The sequence below is a fragment of the Pterocles gutturalis genome, unplaced genomic scaffold (genome assembly GCF_000699245.1).
Source record: "Pterocles gutturalis isolate BGI_N339 unplaced genomic scaffold, ASM69924v1 scaffold38650, whole genome shotgun sequence".
Taxonomy (NCBI): Eukaryota; Metazoa; Chordata; class Aves; order Pterocliformes; family Pteroclidae; genus Pterocles; species Pterocles gutturalis.
Window position 1 is genome coordinate 10,224 of NW_010139573.1, and position 13,689 is coordinate 23,912.

The following is a 13,689-nucleotide window of genomic DNA, read 5'->3' on the forward strand; positions in this document are numbered from 1 at the left end:
TTTTTTGCTCACCCTAAAATCCACTCCTTCCTTGTAGGTGAAGAGCCTCCAGGAAAACAGACAAGGGAGTGGGCTGCAGGCTGAGTCTGATTTGTGAGATGGGTATCCTTGACTTAAAACGAGGCAAAATGGCTTAGTCCTGCTGTCCTCCAAAGTTATTCCAGTTTCAAGGAATTGGAATGTATGTCTATTTTTGTAAAGGCATTTTATTTATAAATGCTTATCTGCAGAACATTTTCAAAATTATTTATCACTGATGCATTCATAATTTTGAACTATTAAAAAATAATCATTTTTTTTACATGGAATTTTATTTCAAAAAAAACAGTAACTAACTTGGAGCTCTCCTTCCCACCAGCCACCTGGATTCTTCTTTCTGATAAGAATCAACTGACCAGGAGCAAGAGTAAGCTGTTCTGGACCCGTTGCTGTGTAAGAGGCAATAACTTGGGCAATTTCTGTTGAAGTGGGGGGGGAAAAAAAAAAGTTAATTTGGAAAAACCTGTACACATTTTGTACAACATTGCTATTATCACTGGCAGAGTATTTTGTATTTCCTTCTATAAAACTATTACGTATTTATGTAGTTCCATGAAAACATATGGTAATTATAAAACATCAGAAGTTCACAGCGCTCCAGGAAGAAAAGAGATGTGCAGCAGCTCTGTGGGTAGGATATAAAAAATATGTGGAATAGAGAAGAAGCATAATGACCATCATTAGAGCCATATGGCTCTTGAAATCAAGTGTTGTAATACTGTTTTCCAGTAAACTACTGTAGCATTGGTTTGGACAAAGCTCCCTAAAAAGAGGAGATACATTTTGATGACAATATAATAAAGAAGTTGCAGTAACAGAGGTGTAAACTAATGAAGGCTTGCAGAAAATTTCTCACCACCAGACCAGACAAAAAAAATGAACACTTTCAAAATGTAAGAAACAGGATTTATTTTGAAATCTTTATTACATGAACATCAATACAAAACCGGTTCCTTATTTGATCACCTACCAACATGAATCTGACACAGAGTAACCGTGAGCTCACAATTATCTCTCAGTGAAATGAGCCAAAGCAGACAATGCAGTTTACTCCATTTTACAGTGGTTGTGGAAAGACAGATGATAACTTAGTAATCACCAAGTCTGGCAGGGTTAACCCATATTTGGAACCAATTTGAACTGACAGGAGCTTATAAGCAGCTGTAGGCATTTTGAGGTCCTACTGATAACTTTTAAATCAGGTTTACCATGTCATCAAACCACGTTTAGAGTGGTGGAGAATATGTTTAATACTATGATTACGGGGAACCTTCAGTAAACGAAAGATGGTAGAGCTGGGAACTTTTTAGCTTTTGGTAAGCTAATACTTTTAGGCTGTTACATTTAAGTAGTCCCTTTTTAGTCATGAGTTAGGGGCAATCTGTTGGGAATTTTTTTTTTGTTTTAGCCTTCATTCAGTTGTAAAGGGTCTCAGACATCCAAAGCAGCACAAAAGTAGTGTTGTCACTGCTGAAAACTCCTCTTTAGGATCCCCCTACACAGTCATTCATTACTTAAGTATTATTCTTAACAGAATGATCTAGGGGTTGCATTTTTTTGGAGGTATGGGGAATTTGGCTTTTTTTTTAAATTATTTTTTTAAAATGAAAAACGCTTCCTGGAATAGTAAATTCTGACCCTGTGTTTAAGACAAAGGAGGTTTTTATTTGGCAATGCATCAAATAAAATTGGGGACCAACAACAGGCGAATGTGGGCACTGAGTCTGACTGGTCATGATTGTGGTCTAAGACTATCCTAGCACAAGCCCAGAGCAGAGCCAGTAGTACAAGATCACAGAAATGTGGCTCAGCTGCTTCAGTGCAAAGACAGCCGTCTTAATTTAAAACCTCAGCAATTATCTGATCAAAGATCAACACAATGCTTGAGATTTTAGCTTTTATTTGAAAATCTTGATTAAAAAGTATTTGTGTCAGTTATTTTCACATTTGATTACTGTTTGTATATATTTTTCAATCTAGTCTATCTTAAAAAACTGTCACTGGAAAACAGAGCAGAAAAAGGTCACACCTGCCACCAGTTTGTCCCTTTATAAAGCAGCAGAAAGCAATGCGATAGTGAGCATGAGGTAGACTAGCATGACAGCAACAACAGCAAAAGGGACTGAGGCTGAACGGAGTGAGCACACAGACGTGGTCTCCAGCTTTCTCATGGCCAGCCATATTAAGGAAGTAACACAGTGCTGGGCACTTGGCCCTCTCTGTCAACAAGTGCCAAACTTCCTGTGGCCAAGAGAAACAGCGAAGGCGCTCAGTAACAACACATCACCCACAGGCTGGAAAGGAGGGGGCAGTCTGCTGGTAAGGCAGAGTGAGGGAGCAATCATGGAAAAGGCAGTTGTAGGCAGAAGAAACCACAAAGTCAACTCCCTTGAAACAGAGGGAGGTTTTGTTGCAAGGAAGCAACAACAAAGTGATTTGAAGACCACCAGGAAAACCATCAGATGGTTTACCTAAAATTTAGAAGAAAAGGATGATTAGGAAACTTGAAAATGGTTAGAGAAGCATTCAAGATGTAAACGAACAACATAAGGAGGATGAAGAAGCAGAGAGATGATAAGCAATCTGAGGTCACTGCAAACAATGACACATGCAGAATTAAATTACTGCAGAACCTCCCTCATTATAACTCAAAGAGGGGAGAGGCAGGCATACAGAGGTAAAACCTAACAGGTGATGAAAAAGCCAGTAGCTGAGAGTTAGAAAGATGCTTTAAACCTGGATCTGGAACTTGGCACACAGCGTGAAAGCAGAAGATAGAAGAACAAATTTCTAAGTAAAATATAGCAGGTGATGATAGGAGAGCAGAAAGGTTTATATAGAGAAAAGCCATCAGCAGCACAGTCTGTCCTGTATGAAGGCAAAGCAAGCAAGCTGTATGGCAGGAAACATGGCTATACTGCTAGAAAGCCTGAAGCTCCCTGCATTTGCAGGTTTTTCCACAGAATCACATTAATTCTTCCACTCTAGAGCCATTCTGGAGGCAAAATGAACATAAGCAAACAAATTAACTGTGGGAGTTTGTCTTTTTTTTCTTTTTTTTTAATCAGGCAAAAGCCTTTCTCATTACCATGGTAACTGTAATATTCAGTATATCATACTGAAAGAGCAAAAATATTATATTTTGCATGTCTCTCAGAGCGAGCATTTTCTAATTTTTATCTACAAAAAGGTAATTTACAAGGCTCCAGGTATCAGACATCCTCTTTCACCAACCAGCAGCGTAAAGAATTTTTACTGTGGACTGTGTGTTAAAGAAGTTACAAAATGAATTACAAGTTTAACATTCAGCTCTTGCATGTCACAGAGAAACAGAAAGTTAGAGAAAACAACTCAGCAAAAAAGTTAAAAAAAACATAAATAGCTTTCCTTCCATGAAGGACTTTTTAATTTCAATTTATTTAAGTACTGAATTACTGAGAAGAGATCCAGTTAAATTACAGTCCAGGCTAAAAAATGTGTCCTCTACTAAAACAGGTATATTTAGAAAAAGAAATAAATGCCTTCTCACAGATAGAATTGTCCTCATATTGTTCCTTAAATTTGCAGAGAGCAGTTTCTCTTCCCTTGCCCTTCAACACACACTGTTACCAACTCCCACCCACTCGTCCTGCTGCTTCTAGAATAAACAGGAATATTTCACCTCATTTATTAGCATTTTACTTATATTGGCTGAGCAGATGCAGCTCATTTTTAGCAAAAACATCCATGAATCTCCTTGATGAAAAATAGGCAGGATTGTTCCCAAACTGTTCTTAAACTTCAGAAGATTCTGAACACAGCTTTTGTCAACATCTCCCCAGTCTCCACTGAAAGTTTGAATCTAGGAGACCAGCAATCATAAGGCTGATACTCTAGGCTGAAGTCTTGCCATCCACCATCCTCCCATACATGAAAACAGCAGCAGCCAGCCCTATCAGCATCTTCTCACTCTTCCTACCAGGTATCACTTCTAGAGGTTTTCTAGATCTCTGTTCTTGTCTGCCTCTCAAGCTTTGCATCTATTAACATTATTATTTTTAATCATGCAAATGAAAGTTAGAAAGGGCAGGAGTAGTTTACTTCCAAGCCCTTCTTTCCATAGATGGATGAGTAAGATTTGACAAGAGCAGCCCATTGCTCATATGTCAAAGTAAAATAAATCAAATGAAGCTGGGGCTGCTGCAATCTGCTCTCCCCTCCTCCTCTTACACACTTACACTGTGAACCAGTTCAGGGAGACAAAGCAAAACTTCCTTCCCACAAAACAAAATACGCGTATGCATATTTGTGTGTATGGAAACAAGGCAAAATTTGGTAGATCGCATCCCTGAAACACCTCACTGTGCAAGTGAACAAGCCTCAGAGAAAGGGACAGAGTAGAAGCATGGAGCACTCCCTATTTAGTTTGGTTCAGCTCAATGCAAGGTCACCTCTTTGGTACAAAAGCAAATACACTGAAAAGAAGAGGTCTCTTCTGGAAAGTTTACAAATGCCTGTCAGTGTCAGAGAATGCACTTTTCTAATAATCTTTGGAAATACAATGGCTGCTGGAAGGACAGCCCCCACCACCCCAAGAGCCAGAGGACCCCTTTCTAAACAAAAATGAACCTGCAACATGATCTTTTGCAATATGACCAGACTTGAGAGGCAATGATCTACATAGCTGGTATGTGCTCTTGAAAATGAGAAGGCACAAGAACTCACAGAGTCCACGTATACCATATTGTGTAGCATTCTGGGGAAAATGCTGTAAAGTCACAGGGTGAGAATGCGTACTTCCATTTCCAGAGGCATTGGCAAACTTGGGCTTTTTGTAGGCTTCCACTCTTCTGTTTAGCAATCTATCATGAAATTTACATTCATTTTTAAGCAGGCAGATTTTTATTCTCTAGCTACATGCTATTTAGTGATTGATAATGTGAGATAGGATGATTGACAGATTATGCATTCTTTTTATTATAAACAACTGTTTTCATCAGTGCAAATTACTATAAAATGACCAAGAGCAAACATAATTTATTTTCATGGAGAAGATTTTGTTGCCACTGAATTTAATTTCTTAAGAACAGTTATAAGGTGCTGTCACAATACATGACTCACCAGGTTTCTTCCCTAAGCTTCCCGTTTTTCCAGCTGCTCCAGGAGCCTTGAAATAGAAAGTAAGATGTAAGTTTAAAACTCATATTTTATTTCTCTAGTATATGATAATTATTCACTATGCTTCACTTTAACACACTAAACACAGATATAAGTAAAAAACTCTCAGAGGAAGATTGTATTCTTACAGAAACCCTTAATATATTAGATGGCAATTAATATATAGGAATAAATACAAAGCAGCACATGGAAGTGGATAACTAGCTATACAAACATGTAGACTTCATTCCTGAACTTTTCTTCCTTTCATGGACTGCAAATACCAATGTAATTCCAAATTACACAGCATTTTAATTGCAAATCTATGTATCTACAGAATGTGAATTCTGTCAAATTGAGATAAAACAATGGTAGTTTTCAACTCTACAAATAGTTGGATTGCAAATATGCCTAAAAAACTAACCGGACATAATTATGTCAATACTGTCCATAGGATGGTTCTAAAATTTCTCGTATGGCACATTAGCATAGCCAGTGTAGTCACTGCATCTTTAAGGAGAGTCACCTGAACTTTGAAGATCATACATGTTGCCACAGTAAAAATCCCACCACCACTTTTGTGCCCAAGTGAGAGCATAGGACACTGAACAGGACAGTGCTGTAGCTATTTCCTCTGAGTCTAGATGGGGTGAGATGAGGGATGAATATCATCATCATCCAGACTAAGAAATTTGAAAAAAAAAGCCTCTGAACAGCCACAAGAAATCCAGCAACCAGTGAAATTAGTTCAGTTCAGTTATGTATAGGAAAATAGCAACATTGAAAGATTAAATTTAACATGAAAAGCTTTCATAATTTGCAAACTCAAAGTTCTCTTCCTGGAAAAAAAAAAAAAACTTTTCCCTTGAGGCCACAGTTATTTGGGAAGAGTTATCTTGATTTATTTGAATGCACTCCCAAGTCTACTGATATACATGCAATTAGAGTATTCAAAACAGTGTGTGGTCTCAACTTTGCCCCTTGCATGCTTCCCTTCCTAAATCATCTTCCAACCCTTTCAGTCACCACCCCTGCCTAGGACAGCTTCCCCCTGCCCCCTAATTAATTTCATCCATTTCTTCCCAGTACATTACCAGTCTTATCTTCTGCAATAAAAAGGTTTGATATGGATAACGGCAACATAACAAATCTAAACTGTACTTCGGTCAGAGATGTTAGGTAACCATAAATATCCTCTTGCCTTCAAGCAAGGATCACAAAACTTCCTCTCATGTCCCCTCAACTTCTCCTTTAGGATTCTCCTTACAAATTTGGAGCCTACAACAAATGACCTGAAGGTTTTCACAGAATCTTAATTCCTCTATGGAAAAGAACTGTTTCCTCCTCAATATTCTTCATATTAACTTGATGCTTTGAAAACTTGGGGATTCTGGCAGAAACTAATATAAGGAGCAACTAAAAAGCTAGTTAAATGACTTAGAGAAAAGGGCCACTTAAAAATGTGTATTGGTTTTCAATGCCTCTATAAAATAGATTATTAGATAGATCTTCAGTCTGTCTTGAAGATTACATAGCTGCTTTAAGACATCCACATCTTGAATATCTTTCAAACTGAACTGTAGCACCTTCCAACACTGTATTAGTCGAGCCAATCCCATCTAATAACAGCAGAAAACCCAGCAGAGTTGCCATTGCCTACCTCACAAGCTGTAACCGGAAGGTAGGAGTGGGGATGGGAAGAATTTTTTTTTTTTTTTGGCACCAAAGCACCTTATATATATCTATTATACCATGCTTCTCCTTGACATTTTGCAACTTGAATTTTGGGAAGGATTGTTGAAATTGGATGCTTTAAGTTAAATGATACTTGGATACTCCTGTCACAGTGCTGCTTTCCTGTCATTGTAAAAGACTGACTGTAATTACTTTCTACAAAGCCAGCAAATCTTCCTTTCCTCCCTATGTTCCTTTCTTTCTCCTCAGTTCTCCGTGTTTCTCTACAAGCACTGTGACCTATATTAACAAAAAAACTGAAATAGGAAAGCATCACGCAGAGATCAGATACAAAGACTAACTAAGTCCAAGTCTGGGGACAAGGAGAAGACGGTCCAGAGAAAGTGACTTCCAGTCCATCCACAGTCCCAAGTAGGGCAGATTTGGCATGGAACCGAAGGTGACAACTGGCACCGATATGGTAATATCAGGAATTAATTCTGCTTTGGAAAGTGTTTCTGTCACAGAAACACCCTCCCCCCTCCTCAATAAAGAACAAGTGTTTGGACCTTCAGTGAACACTCTCCTTCAAAATATCACTTAGCCAATGTTCATATTTCCAGATTAGGAGCATATGGACAGACAAAACAGGCTGTGACACTGTATCTTTACAGTTAACTGGTAAACAGAGATTATTTTAAGAGAGAAGCTTCAAAATCACTTTAACCAGACTTCGTCTGAATTCTGTTCAAAGATTCTCTGAATGTTTGGTAAAAAAACCAGAAGAAATACATAGAGAAGCTTTGCAGTACTTCAATAAATAGTTAAATTAATAAATAATGCCGTGAAGATGGACTCAACTTCTGGCCCACTGAGTAGATGGAGAAGTATTTTCTATTCCTTTTGTTGAGAGAAACACAGTGGAGAGGACATACCCCATTCTATTTCCCTTTTACACACCTGAGACACTTAACTGCATTTGAGGACTTTTTGTGATAAGTGATAAAGGCTCTTAGAACAGTAGAGCAGAACTTTGTTAATGAGACAAAGCAGTAGACTTGCCAATTATGTTGTACAGTGGGACTCTTAGAATCCAGATTAAATACATTCAGACTGATACTATTCTCAGAACGTTTATGTAAAGTTTAGTAACTAGAGGTGTCTAAAGTTTTGTGTTTCCAAGTCCACTGTATGAGCTCCATACCTTATGCAGAGGTAATTATCACCAGTCTCGAGAAAGGCAGGGTAGAATAAAAACCTGTTACTGATCTGTATCCATCTACCTGAATCTAATGAACACTCTGAGAATGGACCATGAACCAGTGTCATTTATTTGAAGAACAAAGACTTTCACTCTGTTAATAAATTGAAACTTTAAGGAACATGAAATAGTTTAACAACTTGAAGTGAATGGGTAGCCTGGGACTAGGTAGAGAAGACCAAATTCAAAAAGATTTATTCTGATGTATAAACCATTGACATTTTGAGGCTTTCAACCATTTCTACAAACTATGCTTGCTTTTGAAAAATGAGGACTGCCTTACTTTTTCTTCAGGCCTAAGTCAGATCACACTAAATTAATTTACTCTTTTAGTAACATTTTCCACAATCAGCCAGCCGTCCAAGCACAGCGGCACATCTGAAAGTTAACAGACAGCCCCTATTGTGAAATCCTTTGTAAAAAAACTGGCTCTGTGAACAAGCTGAATAGCAGAACACTGTACGTGTAATGGCAATTATCCACTTGGAACAAGAAATATGTCCTGCAGGGCATATGAATCACTTCATGAAAATAAACATCCCGGATATCAAGATCTCCCTGAGCTCTCTGCTTTTTCCTCCCTCTCTCATCAAGATTTTATCTGAATATGTGATTTTCACCAGCAAAAAGGGCAGTTGGAGCACTTTTTGATGAACTGCATTTAGCTACTTCAGCTTCCCAGACAAGTTGAGATCACAGAAACATAAAATTGACCTCTCTGATAAAAATAGTTTTCAGTATTAAATGTCTATTTCTGAATTCTCTACATAGACAATTTGCCAGTATGTGTGCCTGTCTCTCACCAGACAGGAGAAACATCAAGCCCTTAAAGGCACACAAAAGGCAGCTTTGCATATCCGAATGTAAATTCCCAGGTTTTGAGCCTAAACTCTGTTGAGAATATCTTAAGGGAAAACAAAAACAGTTTCTTCACAAAAGTTCAAAATAAACTTAACATGAACTAAAAAAAAACGTAGCTGAGGTTAAGTAATTAATTAGCAAGTTGTACTATCTGCCTATGAAACAGGCCTCACAAGGTTTTAGGAGGCTTACAGTACAAGTTCCCACTCATCAACTACAATCCCAACTTACAGGTATAAGGAGACTTAGGGTACAGTTTCATGATCACAAGCTATTCCACAGGTTAGGCAATTATCCGTACACTTGTTCCTATACCTCCATGGGGCAAGCCACCATCTTTTTGATGTACGTGAAGAATTACTGGCAGGGCTGAACTATAAACCACATCTTGGACTGTAAAAAGGAATGCTTTTCCTAACCAGGTAAATTTGCTGATACAGAACCACAAACACTTCCATTCCCACAACTGAAGGGATGTTGCACTGCTCAGAGAAGAATCAAGCTCCTAGACTTGGGGACAAAGAGTTCAGAATTTCTTGTGCAGACTCTCACTGAGCTCTTTTGTCAGGGTAAACCTATATCCTGCCTAATACCACAAACTACTACTGTACAAAATTTGCTCTAATTGTCTAAAAGACAAGCTAGCCCACTTTGATGGGCTCCACAGTGCTACAGTCACAATGGTTCCACTAACTGAACCATTAAGCACTCCTCTTCTAGTCTAGGACCTGTTCTAACTTTATGTGCTGCTCCACAGTCACTAGAATTGATGCAACTGAAAGGTAGGAATGAGCACAGGCATACCCAAAACCATATACTAAACAAAAGGTAGGATGTTTTGCTTCTAAAATGAAGTATTTAATAAAAAGCCAGCTAAAAATGCAGTTCAAAACCAGCTCAAGCTAATCTAAGCCGATGCTGAGGCAATCTTGCCTCCTTCACTACTCTCCTTCCATACTAATTCTGGTACCGATAATTTTCTAACCCTTGCTGACCTGTTTCAGAGTACCACCTTAGAAGTATGTGTTACTTCTGCTAGACTAGATTTCTGCTCTGCTTAGTGTCCTGAACTGGCTTATTAACAGGTCAGATGAAAGACAGTGGCAGCAGAAGTGTGGCAGGTAGGACCATACCTGTGCTCACTTAGAACAGGTGACATATGATAATTTTGTATCAGAAGTAGTGTGACCAGCAGGACTAGGGAAGTGATTGTGCCCCTGAACTTGGCCCTGATGAGGCTGCACCTCGAATACTGTGTTCAGTTTTGGGCCCCTCACTACAAGAAAGACACTGAGGTGCTGCAGCATGTCCAAAGAAGAACAGTGAAGCTGGTGAAGGGTCTAGAGAACAAATCTGATGAGGAACAGCTGAGGGAACTGGGGTTGTTTAGCCTGAAGAAAAGGAGGCTGAAGGGAGACCTTATCGCTCTTTACAACTACCTGAAAGGAGGTTGTAGCAAGGTGGGTGTTGGTCTCTTCTCCCAGGTAACAAGCGATAGGACAAGAGGAAATGGCCTCAAGTTGCACCAGGGGCCTCAAGTTGCACCAGGGGAGGTTTAGATTGGATATTAGAAAATATTTATTCACTGAAAGGGTTGTCAAGCACTGGAACAGGCTTCCTAGGGAAGTGGTGGAGTCACCATCCCAGAGGTATTTAAAAGACGTGCAGATATTGTGCTTAGGGACACGGTTTAGCGGTGGACTTGACAGAGCTAGGTTAACAGTTGGACTTGATGATCTCAAAGGTCTTTTCCAACCTAAATGATTCTATGAAACTACAGTCTTAATGTGCACAAAAACGTGTACCTCACAAGGGAACAACTAATCAAAACTGGGACAGGACTCCAGTATAAGACTGATTAGTTCTCGAGCTAGTAGTGCTAGGGATTGAAGAAAATTATTATATGATGCAAAATACAGATGAGAAGAGTTTCTAAAATGTTTCTGAAAGCAGTATCACAATACTATTACTCACAAGGACTGCAATACTAAGTATCATTAACTACAAAATTTTTTTAATCCTGTCTCAGAGGATTAAAAAAAGGTTACTGAAATTTCTATCTAGAAATTTATTATATAAAGGCTTCCTACAGCTACATTTTCACTGCAGGTTTTATTCTTCAGCTTTTCCACCAACAGAAATAATTTTAAGGAATTACTTTGCTCAAACTTTGTATTGCAGACACTCTTGCATTGAGCTGTGTCATGTACACACAGAATTTAAGACTTGTAGAAAAAGCCTTAATACTTAGATTTCTAAAAATACTGTAATTTTTACTTACTTGTTTACTTTTAAACCCCCTATTATTCTTAGGGACATAAACAAGAACTCCTTCTCACAAAGAGATTAGTATTGTATTCAACTATGACTCTAAGCTAGTTTCTACTAGTAAATGAATTATCCTCTCAAACCGAGGAGGAACATAAATGAGAAAACATCTTTCTTTAGAATGCCTAAAAAGAAAGAAAAAATATTTAATATGGAGATGTTCTATCAGATTATTCCAGGCCAAAAAAAAAAAAAAATCAGATGAAAAGAAGCCGTATCATTCAGTCAAGAACTTTCAAATAAATACAGTAGTTGGCTAAGTTTTGTTGTGAAATTTGTTCCCCTTGATTGCAAGAAAATGACAATAGGGAAAAAAATAATAGACTGAAATATTAGTCTCCATATCTTTTTTTTTTTTTTTTAAATAATGGCAGTAAGATACAATTCAGTCATTAAAAACTTAGCTGGGAAGCAAAGTAGTCATTGCTATTCTGATTTGTCTTTACAAAACCTCCAAGGTAACTATTAACATATGCAAGATTCATTTTAGTATACGATCCACAAAGTTATATATGACATTATGTTGTAAAATGCAACTATTATTGTTTTCCCTTTCCAATCCCACATTCAGTAAAACTGCAAAACATTTTTTCTTCCTTTATGATTCACTGACTTGCAACTATCACTATAACACCAAATAAAACATACTTCCCCCAGCTCAATTTTATAATATTTCAATATGTCTCTACCTCAGAATCTTTGAGTCTCACATAATTAGATGGGAAAACTCCTGATTTATCACCCAGTGTTCCTGTCCACCAGTCGCCATCTTTCTTTGTCACAAGAATCATATCACCTTGCTGAAAAGTTAGGTCTCCTTGTTCAGAACTCTCATAAGTATACATAGCAATATATTCTGTAAGAGGGAAATAAATACAGAACATGGGAAAACACTTGATAAACTGCTCAATTATCATTTGCAAAACCTAACTAATACAATGTTGTCTATCTGTGGGCTAGATAAAAGACAAATTTATGGAAACCTCAATATTTAATGCATAAAATGATATCTATCAGAACTAAATACAATGTATCAAAAAGCTGCTTTTGGGCAATATTTGTTGGTAAAATAATTTGCTAGTATAATTAAAACATATATAAATGATTAATTTATATCAGAAACTCCTCTGAAAATATGTTTCCCAGTGGTTTGTGTTTTGTGTTGTTGACTAGAATTTTCAGTCCAGGGGATGGAAAGTCTCATTATCCAAGTATCTGTAGATACAGTCTTCATTTTACATATGCTGTTTTGGCTCTCATATACAATGAATTCTTTCATTATTTGAAGCTTTGCATGAAGGGCGCACATCTCATTGCACCTTACGCAATAGATGGCTGGGAAACGTTAAGACAAAGCCTGAATGTATTCTGTTTTGTTAAAACACAGTCAACTACTTAGTATTCAAGTGCAAAAACACCAGAGTACACATGTTGAGAAATGCAATGCATAACTCAATCACAGACTACATGAAAAATTTTTTACACAAATTATTACAAAGAAGAATTTCAGACAATTCAGTAACATTTTTCCGTACAACTTGACACTGAGCATTATCACACTTTATATTGACACAAAACAGATTTCTGAAGATTATATCCTCTGCTTCTAGGACCAGCTCTGGACCTACATCAAGGAAGGCATCACACAGAATGTTAGAGATTGGAAGGGACCTCGAAAGATCATCTAGTCCAATCCCCCTAAGAGCAGTTCACAATATTTCAGGAAGACTTTCATGCATATGTAACAAAAACATTCAAGTATTCCACTGCAGCTGGCAATTGTTCTATTTGCTTGAACACTAAATCTGACCAAAAAGCTTAGCTTGGGGAATTCAGCAAGAATTCAAACCACAATTACTATTCTTAATCAAAGCTAAGACATGGTTTGTCTAACAACTGCAGCTGAAGAATACATACATCTGTTTGTGTGCACATACACACGAACACATATTAAATATCATAATGTATACTATACATGGAATTTTTCTGAAATCCTTCAAATGTAACAGAAATGCTAAAGCCATTCTTTATTACTTCTTAAAAATACAGCTTTGTTCGAAATGTTTTAAGTAGTGCTCCTTTTTAATACACATCCCATTTAATATAAATCCCATGCTTTATAACAAAAAAAAGACTAAGCATTTCTACAATTGTTTCTTCAAACATACAGTGAGCAAGACTAGCTGTACTTCGAAATAACTGATTATCTCAGTTTCCTTGTTACATGGATCTTGACCATTCCCTCCCTTTAATCTCTGTAGTGCTCATACCAGTGGCAAATTAAATACATCAGTAACCAAAGAGACTCTTTCACTTAAAACTGTATGTAGCATTGTAGTTAAAAAAACTTAAGGTGTGCTGTAGAGATTATATACAAATGTTCATTTGTA

General features: G+C 37.5%; 1 protein-coding gene across 1 annotated transcript in view; it reads right to left on the minus strand.

Annotated features, from left to right (window-relative positions):
- LOC104469039 (intersectin-1) overlaps positions 1–13,689 on the minus strand; it is a gene marked incomplete at its 5' end in the record, with an annotated part of 65,030 nt that overhangs the window by 7,908 nt on the left and 43,433 nt on the right. Inside the window, 3 exons of the mRNA XM_010083372.1 lie at positions 337–458; positions 5,140–5,185; positions 11,989–12,155. Coding sequence (XP_010081674.1) covers positions 337–458; positions 5,140–5,185; positions 11,989–12,155 — 335 coding nt within the window. The remainder of the gene's footprint in view (positions 1–336; positions 459–5,139; positions 5,186–11,988; positions 12,156–13,689) is intronic.